We start from the raw sequence: 15,891 nt of genomic DNA, 5'->3' as shown, positions 1-15,891 counted from the left end.
TATTATGTATATGTAAACCATAAATACAAAGCTATTACAATGACAAGAAAATTGGAAGCTTAAATCTTTTCCTCTTTTATAAAAATACACATCTTCTGTTCCTACATTGCTTGCAGCTGGTTCTATTTACCATAGGGAAATGTTTCAGAGAGCATGCAATTTAATTTATTAGACCTGGAGTTTAATATTATTCAAACTGTTATTTAATACAAGTTACATTCCACTAACTTCATAAATTACGGAGGTATAAAAGCAGCTAAAAATGAGACATCTGTTAAAAGTTCTCCAACCATATTCTTCTATTCTATTCACATCTATGTACAATACAAAATAAATGCCATCTGGGGTAAGGGAAGGAGAGGGAGAGGGAGAGCTTTGATAGACAAAGGAAAAAGAAAAAGGTAGGGGGAAAAGTCATCCTGTTTTCATCCGTCTCACCTGCATAATTCGCTGTGATAAATCAGTTGAAGCTGAGAGGTCAAAAGTAGAGTTTGTGATAAAACTAGGAGCAGAATCATTGGATTTGGCTTCTCAGTTGCAGAAGGCAGAGAAACAATAAATACAGAAAGATACAGCAGGTAAAAGGTAATAGTTCAATATAGTAAAAATGTGTTTCTGAATAAAGGCAAAAAAGAGAAATGTTTTCACAGCAAAACAGTTGATGAAAAAATCCTCAAAATGTAAACAAACTCATGGGAAAAGTTTGATTTTTCTCTCACCGAGATAAATTCTTATGGTAAAAAAAAAAAAAAAGCAACAAATGTGTGTATTGTGGGGAAAAAAAAGTTGGTAATGCTTTTGGCTGTTCATGTTTTAATAAAAAAACCCTCTTTTCTAAGACAACAACATGATTTTAAAGTGGTTGATTTTTGTTTTTTGTTGGTTTTTTTTTTTTACCTTTATCACAGTTGTCCCCCGTGTATCCGCTGCTGCATTCGCAATATGGTTTCCCAAGTCCTGAAAGCCTGCATTTGCCATGTTTACACCTGATGGATTGGCAGGGGTTAAACAGCATTTCCTCTTCATCACAGAGGACTCCCCCATGTCCCTGCAGGCATTTACAACTGTATGAAAACGCATTGATCGGCAAGCAGGTACCATGCACACATCTACAGGGGGAAACAAGCCCAAGAGAATAAAAATAAATTATTCATCAAAGTTCAGGCTAAGCAACATTAAGTACAAATACTTTGGACTGTACTCAGAAGAAATTGCTTTTGTTTCTAATGGACTTTTTCAGTGAGATGCAGGGAAGCGGTTTAGAATTGGTATGCAGGTTTACACAAAAGGAGCTGCCGTAGAGAACTCGGTCTCACCAGAAAACAGCCACTGTAGATGTGTTATGGAAGGCTTTTACAGGCCACAGTTATTAAAAGCAACATTTCCTGTCTACCTAAATTTTCAACATGCTTTTGAGAAGAACACAGCAAAATCAAACCCAAATGTAATCCACTAGAATTAAGCAGAGAAAAAGGATACTCACCTGAAATTCTGGTTCTTGCATGATTTAAAAAACACCCTATATTGTCACTCATGAAATACGGGGCTCCCAGCACAAAGACAGCTCAGGCACTTCCTAACTGAAACTTTTCTGACCCAGCAATGGCAGTTTCAAAGCTGAGCACGTGCTCCCCGCTCAAATACATTCGTCTCTACTGCCAACTGCCAGTAGTGTGGTCATAGAATGTATGAGGCGGCTCTTCACTGCACTGAAAGCCGAGAGCACTCATCTCGTACTCATGCAAAAACTCACGCTAGATGAAGTTGCGTATTATCAAGTCTCACCCAAGTGATTAAATTAGCTACTCTCTCGGGTGAGCTTTGGTAAGCGTTTGTGGCAGGCTCGAATCTTGCTGTTAGACAAAAAAGGCTGTGATGAACTCATCTGCTGCATCTGCTAAGTTCTGACGTACAGTATGGGAACGCATAGTGGGCTTACTTCTCTTGAGACAGAGGTGGTGTTTCCCAAAAGGAGGATGTTTAATTACCTGTTCCTAGGTGTAAGCTGAAGACTAGGGGAATTCATCTTCTGAAAACATCACCAATGACTTGGAATAAAATCTCTTCCCTTTGTTCATTTGGTGGCACAGGGTCAATAACTTTCTTCCTAGAAATAATGTTATTTTCTTTAACTGTTGTCTTGATACATGAGTTTTCTATCTATATACTGTTTCCTAGGGAGACCACAGCGAAGATCTCTGTGAGGAGGAATGCAATCCTGATGTTCAAGGTCACAGTCACCTTCCCTAATGTTTCTCCTCTCTAATGTTTTTCCTCTCTGTATTGTAAGATCCCTGAGCCCGCAACCTCCTTAGTAGGTTGTGGCAGCCACCTAAATAAATGTATAAATAAACAAATGAAAAGCTTTATATAAAAAAAAAATAATCCCATTCGATCTAAAATAAAATCCTTCGCTTCTATTTGAAGATGGCGAAAAAAAATCATATAAAATTGCATTTCATAGTAAAAGAAGAGTTCTGTTAAGAACAACATCTTATTTTTAAATTTTTTAGATAACATAGTCTGTATTTCTGGAAACTTTTTGCTTTGTGCTCTACTCCTTCAGTACAGTGAGAAATTTGCTAAAATTGAAAAGAATGCACAACGCATTTTAACTTTGACAAGCTTGCATTAACTATTTAAACTGTTTCAGTTTAAAAATATCAACAAGTTCCACTCATCAGTGAAATCTACATTACAGTTCTCCATCCGTACCCTTCATTTTGGGCAAGTGCTTTAGGCGTGATGTAACATGGAGGAAAAAAAGAGTATGGGAAGTCATTCTCATTGCAGGATATTTAAATGGAAGGTGCAACACATAGCCTCCATTCACATATCCAGTTTGGGATTAAAAACTGCAAATATAAAATTTAAGTAATAGCTTAAGCACCTCCAATTTCCTATTATGCAAGAGTCTGTACTTTTGAAACAACTATGTTCCCTAAAAAATTCCAAATTGTTCCTGTGGTTGAAGTCTGATATTCCAAGACTGTTAGATTAAGCAACTCAAAATGGAAGGATTAAACAGTATCAGAAGGGAGATAGCATTTGTTTAGTTTTCAGTATATTTAGCATTTGATTTGTTCACCATCTACAAAACAAACACTTTTAGGACATCTGATGTATGAAGTTACTCAGGTGACACTGACATGTCATATACTATACAGGCTGTTTTAGATATCAAAGCAGTCTGTGTCTGGATCTTCCGTAAAGTTCTGCTTCACTTAGAAGATGATTAAATCTTTGCTAATGCCAACTCTCATAATTTTGCTTCCACCTGTTCTTTGAAGCCCTAAATTTCATCTTCAGACTGCACTGAAAGGAACATCAAGCTAAGTGCAATCTCTCGAGCACAGTTTCATCTTATCTAATTTTAGGTACCTATGTCAGGCACCCAAGTTAGATGTATAATTGCCATAAGCTCCCCACACAGTCATGGAGAGAAACGAGCTCTTCCAGAGGGTGATTAGACCACCTGAGGTCTAATTTACTCTTTAGAAATGTGTTTATTCCTTTACTGACTATAGAGGAAACTTTGGTTGCTACGTTCCCAAGTCAAGCACCTAGATTTAGGTAAAAGAAATCGAAGTGTTAAGACTTTTCATGGTGTGCAGGGATCTCTAAAAGATCCCCTACATTTTTGAAATGGAGATCACAGTGACAAGTCTGTTCCTCAGATAAAGTGGAATGTTACGCTGTATTAGACAGACAAAATGCACCTATTCTATAGACAGGATGTAGAGACATATCAAGAAATACAGAATCAAATTCCCCAGGAACTAAGGAACAAAAAAACCCTCCGTCCCTCCAAATAAACAATTTTGGTTTGGCTTTCCCTCCTAAAAGCTCACAGCACTGTATACAGCTGAAACAAAACCAATACCTTCAAGAGCTAACAAAGTACTAATGTTGTGCTCACTTAATTCTATCCTTGATACTGCCTCTATCTGATACTTGCCAAGTTTTGTAATTTACTGCAGAAAGCACTCAGTTTGGGTGCTGATGCGTATAGTTATAAGAACCTATACAGAATCCAATTTTTCAAGGACACTTCAAAGAAATATTTTGGGTTTTCTTATTATAGAACTTGATGGTTACAGTTCCATGTTATTTTTGACTCTTAAAGTATAAAATGGATATGACAGATATTGCATTTATATTTTTTAACCTGCTGTGACTTCCTTTCTTTATCTCTTAAGTTACTGTGAAAGAGGACAGGGTAAGAAAAAGACCCATAAACAATGAAGTGCTATAATGATACACCTCAAAAATTCACTGCTGTGGCTTTGGGAAGACTTCAAAACTTAATAGTACTGAAGAAGTCCATAACCAATGTAAACAATGCTAACTGCATTGTAAAGCTTGCTAACTGGTATGTAACGCTTTAAAGGGTCAGTCTTTCCACACACATTATGTGAAAAGATCATTTAAACATTTTATATGGGAGTTGAAAATAATCTATTAAGATCTCTTAGCAAACTCAGGCCACTGGTCCTCAAATGTCAAAAGTTATATAGGCCTGAGCTCTGAAAAAGCAGCAGCCAAAAGATCCAAGCAGGTTTACTTTACAAAAAACCAACCAACCAACCAACCAAAAAAATAAAAAAGAGAAAAAAGAGATTTTTGCCAAACTGTAGTAAGGACAGGGGTAAAGGCAAACAGAATGACATCTTCTTGCCCATGACCAATAAATCCTGAAGAACTTTGAACTTCTGAAGTTTCTGATCTTCTTGTGCTGGGAGACCACAAGCCAAAGGCCTGAATCTGCCTCTATAGTAAATTTAAAAGATGAATATGCATAGAGATCAATACTCTCATATACACACACACAAATATATATTTTTGCTCTCTTTCTCCACATATATATACACGACCCTCTCTATAAACATACATAAAATGCACAATCTAAAATGTTCTAGTCAAATCAGTAAAAGGAATTAGCACACATGGACTTAAACAAAAGTCTACCATAAAGGTACAAATCTATTTTCGTGCTAAAACCTGGGGTACTGTGAAAATATGAAAAATATTAGATATATCTATTGTATCAAGTTTTTAAAACACATTAGAGAATAATAATAATTGTACTTCCTCATTCTACATAATTATAAATAAGCAAATGGATTTTTTTTTCCATTTGCAACTTCTTCTAAGTGATTTTTGTACCAGATGTCGTACCAGCACTGGCAGCGGTGTCACTCATTACAGAAGTAGCTCACACAGAACTACGTAAGAGCATATCCCAGGCTTTAGGCAGAACTTCAGTGAGATGTGTATATCTGATCCCCTAAACTGGGGATTTTCCTCATTAAGTTTATGGAAAGAAAATACTACAACCTGGACACTGTTTTCATTTTTACATGCCCAGGATATTTTTTTTATTGCTGAAAAAAGCGTGAACTTTTATGAAAAAAACATATATACATAACAGGAGACTTATATGCATATTATACTACTGTTCTGTCTTAAGGAAGGACATACTTATTTCCAAGACATGGGTCATTTGTTTGTTGATCACAGAGGGGTCCAGTCCATCCTCCTTCGCACTCGCAGGAAAAGCCTGACTGGCTGGTAGCATGGCATGTGCCATGCACACAGACTTTCTTATGACAAGGCTCGCAACCTGGCAGAATTCCCACTTGCAGTGGCACATTTCTGAAGTCCTGGAGTTCGCTGTTGATGTACAGATTACGGATGCAACCGTGGAAGCTGGTGCCGTTCTGTCCTGGAGACTGGCGTAAAGCTGCTATGTTGTTTTTCACAGGCATGCCTAGGAAATTAATAATAGCAAATAAACAGTGGAATCTTCGATACAAGTTTCTATACCATTTGCCCTATTTTTTGAAACATTTTAAAAGAAATATTTCTTCCTAATTAATAATTCTTAGATGTTCAGCCTACAAACATGAGCAATGACCTAGTATTTGGAAATTGTCCTGGTTGTCAAGCATGCATGTAAACCAGCTACAGACCCATAAGTCTCTAAGTGTAATTAAAGAGGTGTATATAGGAGTTCATATAGGAAGCTCGTAACTGTGAGAAGGTTCAGATACATGCCTGTTTTTGACCTAGTGCAGTTAAGTCCAGGATAGCACATAGGTTCTGAATCTTGGAAAAACAACAGTTGTGGAAATTTAGCAGTTGATACATGGTTTTTTTTGTAAGTTGCTAAGATAGTAAAATCCAGAAGAATTTAGTAGGACCAGCTCATCAATTTGGAGCTGGCATACACATTTCAAATGTGAAATTTTGCTAGTGAAAATTCTTGGAAAGAAAAGCTCAACAGGAGGAGGTTCCATTACTTTAAAAAATATTTTTGTTCAGCATGTCTCAAAAACAGATTAACAAAAAAGCCCCCTGTAGTTTCCACTACAGTTTTAAACAAAGATAGTCAATAATAACAATACTTCAACATCAAAATACTTATGTGCAGATATTTCTAGATAGTGCAAATGCCCCTGATGTTGACGATTTTCAGAATAATTCCTCTGTGGAAGTCTAATAATTGTTAAAGGTGTAATTGGAGAAGGAGGTATATGTGATGCTGTTATCCTGTTGTGATCAATTAATCATTTAAGACTAATTCAGAAAGAATGTTAATGTTAAATAGTGTTTCCTTGTAAAACTGGAGTTTCTTCTACTCCTACCCCCTGTTTTTTTTTCCTTTTTTTTTTTTTTAAACTTACTGCCAACATATTGGTTTTTATTAGTTAGTCCTTAAGATATTACATTAAAATAATTAATACACAAATGCCTAAGTGCCTCCTGAGACTAATAAGTAAAGGAAATCAAAGCATACTGAGCATTAGAAAAGGATCTGTCTACCTGAAAATAAATATGCTTATTAGCTGCACAGGTTTATTAATAGGCAAAATGAACAATTTTCATTCTGGTACTTCGTAAGATCTCAACCACAGAGGTAATGTTCTGCACAGTTGCTCCTTAACCATGTAAACTAATACCTTGAATAGTTTTATATAGTCACTCTGAACAGTTAAGAGTAATGCAGAAGTGCTATGCAACCTAATGAAGTAGATGTGCCTTTCATTTAGGGTTATTGTAATTTCATTTGTGCTAAGCTTCGGCGATTATAAAAATGAACAATATTGCATCCATAGTGCTAAAAAGCGTAATCTTCTTTGATCTTATCAGTTAAGTAAAATAAGCTTGGGACTATTATATTAAAGGACTCAGACTGCAAACAATCATTAGTTTCCTTTTCCTCAAAACTGTTTGCCATATTCTCAAAATCCAGGGACGCAGCAGAGTCATCAAGGCCTCTTCACCCTGATGTCTCCCTTGGAAGCAACACTCAGCAAATGTTTAGGCATATGGCCTGAGGTATCTCATAGCAGAACAGATGCACTGAATTTATCCATTGTAAAAACAAAAGCTGCATAAAACTAAGTACACCGATGCAATGCTAAACTAGATCTTATACTCGTTGTCAGGAAATTTAGATATGATTTCTGAGAACTATATAAGCATGTATCACACCAGATAATATGAGGTATATCACATGTGATTCAGAGAATTTTTTGTCTATGATCTGCAGTATGGAAGACATTTGGAAACACAATGCAAGCATATACACAAGCTTTCAGCCTATACACTTTTGCTTCTTCTAGCAAGTTTCCAACTGTTAGAAGGCCAAAGTATGCGCAAAAGCTGCTCATATTAGCCATATTTCCTAGATAATTTTTAGATAAAGGTTCTTTACCAGTTAGGAAAGAACTGCCATAGAAACGATGCAGACAAATATTTCAGCTCTATTTTCCGAAAGGTAAGAATGGAGTTACTGTCTCCTTTTAAGCTTTTGGTCACTGAACCTGACTACAGGTAAATTACTAAATTACTGCTCAAGGAGGCACATGGTAAGACCCCAATTAAATAGCAGTCATACAATAACATTGTCAAAATGAGTACCTCATTCAGAAGCTGCTAGAACAGAGCAGGCACAAATGAAAAGCAGCTGATGCCCTACCTGTCTCAGAAATAGGGACGTCCATGAAACAAGGTGCCACTCTCAACTAGTAAAATATGCTCTAATTTCTGAGAGAAGAATGTGGAGTATCACTGAAGTCAGTGACCCCTTTGAAGAGTTTTTGAGAAGAAACAGACTGCCCCTTAAGACTTCTTACAAAAAGCCACAGGCTTTCAATATGATTTACTGAAATCTGTTGTAGAAAGACTGAAATATCTAGTCTGTGTATTCTGACCACACAAGAGAGCCATACAATTGGAAAAAGGTTAAAAAAAAATCAAAAAAGAGTATAAATAGCCCACTTTCTGTAAAAATAAAGTTAAATTACCCCTTCCAAACCAACCCAAATATTGTGACTCAAGAATAACTTTGTTAAAAAAAAAAGAAAAAAAGAAAAGGGGGGGTGGGGAAGAGAGAGAATGAGAGAGAGAGAGAGAGGGAGAGAGAAAACTATACAAGGGCTTGCTGTCAAGTCTGAATTTCATCTTGCCAGCTGAGGTGATGCTTACCAGAAATGCCATTTTAACAGGAAGGTGATAAGAGTAAGTGTAAGCTACATGATGATATAGGTGTCAAACTAAGACTTTGGCAAAGATAAAAATACTGCATAAAATCCTAGTGAGAATTTGAGTTCTTAACTGATGGAAATGTGTGATCAAATTCTCTAAGAATTCTAGATACAGTTGGATAAGAAAAAATTGAATGAATCTCAAAAAGATGGGTAATATAAAGATACAAGACTGAAAGTTAACTGTCTCAAGTATTTTAAAGATCATAAATAGATAAACATAAAGAATAGAAAAGTTTGAGAGTTGAATATAAACCCACTGGTTGGGATTTTTTTTAACTTTCTTTCATAATAATGTACTTCTAATAATGGTTTTCATTCTGTTTTGGATCAACATTTTGTATGACAACGGATATAATTGGAGCCTGAATGTGAAGAATAGAAATAGAAGGAACACAAGGCATCTCTACAGAATTTGCACTAGGATGAAAAATACTCCTGCTCTTAGGAATCAAACCACTGAAGGAAAAGGTTATTTCCAAAAATTATTTCTTCTGATACTTCAAAATGATGATGCAGATTAATATGATTCTTCTAATGGAGATACAGATCTGCAAGATGAAGAAGCAAGAAGAACCACACATCACAAATCAACATGTAAGTGTTAGTCCCGCACCGAATAAATGTTTATAGTTGTCAGTCTAGCCTCATTTCATTAAAAGGTGCCCGTAACAGCCAGGGAGATCATTCTGCACTAAGGTCAGTTTTCAAGAAGTAGTAAAATTGACCTTAGCAGTCATTAAATAACAAACTGATGTTGACAATACAAGTAAGCAAGGACACAGTGTTGTATTAGAATCTAGGACCATTCCTCCTTTCAAAAAATGTGGCACAGGACTCTATGTAAACAACACTGCAGAAGTGATACACATGAAAAAATGCACATGTGCTTCCACAAGGCAATCCTCCTTTGACGATTCATGATGTGAAGTAATTTTAAAGGCAGCTCATGCATTTGATAATTTTAATTCTTTTCTCTGCTGGTATGGGGAGGGATAACTAATGTTGAATTAGATCTTGTACTTCTTCCCATCATAGATGGTAGGAGGCAACGACAAAATTTGAAAAGATTTGACAAAAAAGCTGAAGTGTTTCAAGGGAAGAATGGGGATTTTCAGAGACAAAAGTCAACTTACCCCTCATCGCTTGTAACTGAGGCACTTGTTATACTGGTTTTATAGGAGAAATTGACTATTCTTCATCTGAATCAAAGCACTTTCCTGTTTGTTTTTCCCATTAGAGATAAATCTAAACAGCTACCCTGAACTTTTCTGTATATTTAGAAAGAGGAAAAATAGCACCTCTGCTAGAGAAAATAGGCATCTCACGAACATATTACTGGTAGCATAATTTTTTGCAAGGAGGCAAGATACTCAAGTCTAAAAACTTATTCTCAGACACAAAAAGTTCTTAAGAATTAGACAAAATGAAAAAGACAGTAGGTATTCTTTTTACAGAAAGAACAGATCAGAAGGAGACTCTTTACACGTCTTCTGTAAGAGTGTACAGTTAACCTAAGTAGAAGAAGACTAGTAGAAGATCAGCAGTATTTAAAAGCCACGCCGAATCTCTCATCACTGAGAACTTAGATTTGCTACCAAACACAGTAAGAAGGCACAAAGCGGTGGCTGCAGTTTCTGACTCGTTTACCTAGGGCATGAAGGCCCATCAGAAGTTCAACAGAAACTGCTGGTTAAAACAATGGGCTCGAATCCACAGTTTCACAGAGTAAATTGCAGGAAATGATCAAAAATGTTTCAAATAGTTTATCTCCACAATCACCTACTACCGATTTTACTAAAACAAACAATTCTTTCTTCTCAAAAGAAACAAAAAAACCCCAAACCCTGCCACATACTGTGACGCAACTTTAAGTTGGTTCCCTTCTTACCCAATGTCATAACTCCTATCAGCCCTATAATAATACGATCTCCAGACAGAAATTATACTTCATGACTTTATACCTTGCTTTTATTTCCTGTAGATATGTGTGTAGTGAAATAGAAATGGAAAACATGATTGAAACAGAATGATACCATTCTATACTTTCTGAATAGGCAGTACTGCATCTTCAGGTAGCTAAACAACATTAAACACGCTTCTTCAGTATAATAAAAAACTATGTAACAGTAGAAAATTACAGAATTTTACAGTGGGCAGCAAATCTCTGTACTGATAAAAAAAGCAACAGATGCAGTTTGAGGACATACTATTTGTTAAAATTGAAACTATTGAGATTAACTGCTGAAGTTTCATCTTAAGGTGTTATCTCAATGAATGAGTCTCTTACCATGTGTTTCTTAATGTACGTTACCAATGTATGTTACCAGAGTAAATTAGCTATGATATTGTTAGTAAGAAGCAGTAAGATCCTCTTACCTCCTACATACAGCGGAGAATCAAAATTCAGAGTGGATTGCTTGGACAAATTGGTAATTATCTTGGGGCTTCCTCCATCAATAGATAAAGACAGAATCTGATCCATAGCTAGCAGCTCCACAATGTGGAAATTGCCATCATTAATAGTTTCCACACTGCAAAATAAACATTAATATTAATTTTGAACAGTTGACAGTCTGGTTAGAACAGTTTTTGGTCTTCTTCCCCTTTAATGCTTAATAAAGCTTCAGAACAGAACTTCGAGGAATACAGTCTCCTAAAGGCTAGATTTTAGGCAAGGACATGCGTGTATGCTTAAGAGCTAATGCAATATAAAACCCCATCAATAATGCTCTATAAATAATACATATTGCAAATTATTAGCCCTTTTTTCATTCAAAGTTATTCCTGTCCTCATCAAGTAATGAACTGTGTAAATGTAGATGATATTCTACACATCAGTTGAAATACATTTACCAGGCAGGAAGCCGAACACAAAAAAAGGCTTGGAGTTCTGCAACAATGATCCGAGGGCTGGAGCACCCCTCCCGTGAGGACAGGCTGAGGGAGTTGGAGTTGTTCAGTATGGAGAAAAGGCGGCTCTGGAGAGACCTTATTGTGGCCTTTCAGTACTTAAAGGAAGCTTATAAGAAAGATGGAGAGAGGCTTTTCACTAGGGCATGTAGTGATAGGACAACAGGTAACCGTTTTAAACTAAAAGAGGGTAGATTTAAATTAGATAGAATCTATAAAGTAGAAGAAGATGACTTAGAGAAGAAATTCTTTAATATGAGGGTGGTGAAACACCAGGACGGGTTGCCAGAAAAGTGGATGCCCCATCATTGGAAATGTTCAAGGCCAGGTTGGATGGGGCTTTGCGCAACCTAATCTAGTGGAAGGTGTCCCTGCCCATGGCAGGGGGTGGAACTAGATGATCATTAAAGGTGCTTTCTAATCCAAACCATTTGATGATTCTAATGTTATTTCAAGATATTCTTTTTGTGCCTGCACATGTGTGTGTATGCGTGTGTGTATCCTACGTGTTGCAGAGTATTGGGTTTACATATTTTGCAAGTTTGAAGGCCTGAGCTGACTCCAGAGATATATAAACCTACTATTTCATGGAATATGGAACTGCATGTAACCTTAGTCTGCCAGACAAGATCACATCATTGGTCCAGACAGCTCCACTGACGCTAGCAATAAAGTAATTTGTTATCTTTATTAGGCATGGTTATTTCCATGTGTTCAGCTTCTGGCTAGTACAGGGAATACTGTATTCCTTTTTTGTTTTTTTTTTTCCTTGTCTACATATACCGTTGCCTTCTGCTTACTAACAAGATATGAACCCACTAGTAGGAGAACCCCCCAAGGGTGTCATGCAGAAAAGGCTTGTTTCAAGCATGGTGCTTGTGCTGAGTAAGGACAAGCCTACACGTGCTACTAAGTAGAAGAAATGGCTGCCTATGCTCACCAGCCTCAATACCTACAAAGCATATGTTTAAGTGCAGGGTAACTGCTCTGCACTTGAACACAGTTTGAAGTACGTCGGAGAAGGCAGACTATTACTACTCAACACTGAGACTGAGACTATCATTGTACTTACATTACTTCTAGCCCATTTTCCACTGGAGAATTAAGAGCTGAATGTATGGCTGCATGGAAGTTATGACAATGAGCTGTAGTCCAGGGACCAGACATTATAACCATTCCCATGAGAGCCTTTATTTGCTTCAGGGCACCATCAAGTAAGTGAGCTTAAGCCTTTGAAAAAAGTTATTTAAATGAACCAATTGTACGATAGCCTGAGATGGACTGAACAGTCATACAGTCAGTTAGCTCTTCTCATTAGGAAAGCAGTATAGCTGAAAGGGATTACCTTCCTAAATCTCAAGGCAAAAATCAAGCAAATTACCTTATAACATCCTTAGCGATTTTTTAATTAACCTAACTGCTTTTCTCCTGGAACAGATCAGAAGCACTCACACACTTTACAGCTGTGACACATTAAATAGCTTCTTAGCTATTTATTAGGAACTCTTAACTATATGGACAGGCTCAGCTCAATATGGATAAAAGATCTGCATGGTTGCACGCATGCTTTACATAAACTCAGCTCTGTGTGAAAGTGCAAACACAACAGAACAGACACTGGCAGAATAAACACTTTTTTGGGAGTGGGCAGGAGGGGGACTGCCAGGTTCCACGGGGGGAAGGAAAAGGTCAGGGTTCATCATTCCTAAAGAGTAAAGTCTATTCAAGGTATTAAGAGGTTTGTTTGCTGTGATCAAGCAATTTGAAAAGTGCCAGGATTAATTTATTTAACACACTTCAATGAATGTGGGAGAAAAGTTGTGCTAAGAAATCAAAACGCATATGATTTACTGACTTAAGTAAGCAAGAAACCCTAATATAATGTTCTTGTTCCAAGGAAACTTATGTTATTTTACAACTTATTAACCTTTCACACAATAGTATTTAAAAGGATGACAGCAACACAGAACATGCATTTTTATAGCAAGAGGTCATTGCGGAGATGCATAAAACATAATGTGTAAAGGGAATGTGTCTCTGTTAAGAGTGATTATTAAAAGCTTCTAGCTTAAGCTGTTTTACTGGTAAAAATTTACTGCAGAAAGAGGAGCTCTCCTATGTAAGGGTGGTTTAAATTAAAGGGGAAATAAACACAAGGCATATCTGTGCAATACTTCCTGCCAATGCACTTACATTACTTCTAGCCCATTTCCCACTGGAGAAATGAGAGCTGAATGCATAGATCCTAATGAAAAGCTGTAAGAAAAACTGATTTAAAGCTTCTGGAACTCTGTAGAAGAATAATGATTTGGGAAGAAATATTCCCGTATTTCCAGTAAATGCATGATGAAAACTAGTTTACAGAATGAAAAGGTTTTTGGTTCTTTTTTGGTGTAAAAAACATTTAACATTTAAAAATGGACATCCAGACAGAACAAAACCCAAGTGGATCAACCTTTCCCAAATAACCATCTCCAATGAATTCATTTTCTTTATTGGCCTTGGCACTGCCATCATGTCATCTTGTTACTCAGATTGACTGATGAGTGCTTTTGGGATGATGGCTCTTTCTGCAGTCAATTCCCATTGGTAAAGCAATTCTCATTCACTCTACACAGCGAGACTGCTGTTATTGTTGATTCACCATATTTATCATGATTAAATCATCTGTTTGTAACTTTGTTTTGTTGCTACTGCAAGCACCTCTGTAGGCTTTACAGCTCCCATTTGACTCCTTTTCAACACACCATTTCTTGACTGCCATTTATATTATTTGAATCTCTTATTAGCTGGGTTTTTTTTTTTTATTTTTTTATTTAGGCCTCTGTTTCAGGCATCTCATCACTGTTCAGTAGAATATGACTTGGCTTATTCTTTTTCCTATACTATCTACGAATCTTCACTTCCTTAATGAGATCTGTAAATCTCTTGATAAACTTCTCAGTTTTTTAATTTCCTTTCTGTCTTCCTCATTGTAAGCAACTTCCCATCTTAGTTTGCAAACTATCTACCCTATTACCAAATCGTTCTTAAACTTTGTTGTTCTTAAACTTTATGAGTTAAAATGCTCTTTTGTCGTCTTCATATCTCTCTGGTAAAACACAATACGTTAAGTTGTTTGCTTTCATAGTTCATCACCTATTTGTACTGGATCTGGCTGGGATGGAGTTAATATTTTTTAGCTGATATGGTGCTGTGTTTTAGATTTGTGATGTAAACAATGCTGATAATGTACTAATGTTTTAATTATTGCTCAATAATGTTTGCATGGTTTCAAGGCCTTCTCTGTTTCTCACTCTGCCCCCTTGGTGAACAGATTAGGGGCGCACGTGAGGTTACGAGGGGACACAACCAGGAAGATGACCCAAACTGACCAGAGTGATATTCTGTGCCATATAATGTCATGCTCAGCAGTAAACTGGAGAGGACGGGGGGTGAGGTGGGTTAGCCATCTTCTGCTTGGGAATTGGCTAAGCATCAGTCTACCCATGGAAGGTGGTCAGTGAGTGCAATTGCAGCACCTGTCGTGTTTTGTTTTCTTTCTTTCTTCTTCACTTTTCCTTTGGTTATTAAATTATTTTTATCTACACCCATGATTTTTCTGACTTTTACTCTTCCTTTTCTCTTCCCCTGTCCCACTGGGGGGTGGAAGAGGAGGTGAGTGAGCGGCTGCGTGGTGCTTAGCTGCCTACTGGGGTTAACCCACGACACTATTTCCCAATATTATTTTAGCTATTTATAATTTTGGTAAACTTCAACTGTTTCTTCTAAAAATTTCCATACTGAATGGTGCCTGAAGCTGGTTTTTATTTTTCTAAACAGACCAGGTATTTGCCCAAACTGAAGGGAACACACTCCTATATGCTTCCATTTACCCTGCTGTGCAGATCATGACATTTGGCAGTGGGCTGGCACCATGTCTATCCATTTGTCATCTTTCTGAAAATCCACTTAGGCAAGGTGTTAAAATCTTGAAAACATGAAAGTCTACAGAAACTGGAGGGCTATATCCCCTCATTCTTTGTCCATGCTGGCTATATTTCAACACAGAGATGATTAACACCTTCCCTCCAGCTTTACTTTTCGGCTGCAGTAGTACTTGCTGGATCTGGGCCTGCCAACCCTTTCCAAGAGAAGGTATTACCTTAGCTAGATCAAGGTAACATGGACAGAGAAAGAAACTCTGTAGTTCTCATTCAGAAGAGAGAATAGAGGAAATAGAGAAAGGACATAGAAGAGGAAAAGTGAATCAGTAGGTTAATGTAGATTATGTCTGTGAGCAGTTTTTGAGCAAAGATGACCAGATCTAGCTGGCTTAGAAAAAAATGGAGGGAGGGATGGGAGGAAAGAAACCAAAGGGAGGGACTGAATGAAGGACAGGAAACATGACAGGAGACAGCTTTCATAGGTAACAAAGGTACAGAAA

The 15,891-nt window shown here is 37.0% G+C and overlaps 1 protein-coding gene across 1 annotated transcript in view; it reads right to left on the bottom strand.

Moving 5' to 3' along the window:
* The window catches only part of SLIT2 (slit homolog 2 (Drosophila)), a 293,963-nt gene that overhangs the window by 2,078 nt on the left and 275,994 nt on the right, over positions 1-15,891 (bottom strand). The window contains exons 34-36 of the mRNA XM_009887665.1: positions 10,932-11,086; positions 5,482-5,770; positions 898-1,109 (exon numbers count right to left, since the gene is read on the bottom strand). Of these exons, the coding sequence (XP_009885967.1) occupies positions 898-1,109; positions 5,482-5,770; positions 10,932-11,086 (656 nt within the window). The remainder of the gene's footprint in view (positions 1-897; positions 1,110-5,481; positions 5,771-10,931; positions 11,087-15,891) is intronic.

This window comes from Charadrius vociferus, unplaced genomic scaffold (assembly GCF_000708025.1).
Source record: "Charadrius vociferus isolate BGI_N301 unplaced genomic scaffold, ASM70802v2 scaffold306, whole genome shotgun sequence".
In the NCBI taxonomy this organism is placed as follows: Eukaryota; Metazoa; Chordata; class Aves; order Charadriiformes; family Charadriidae; genus Charadrius; species Charadrius vociferus.
The sequence above is the reverse complement of the archived record's forward strand: the minus strand, read 5'-3'. Positions and strand labels throughout refer to the sequence as shown.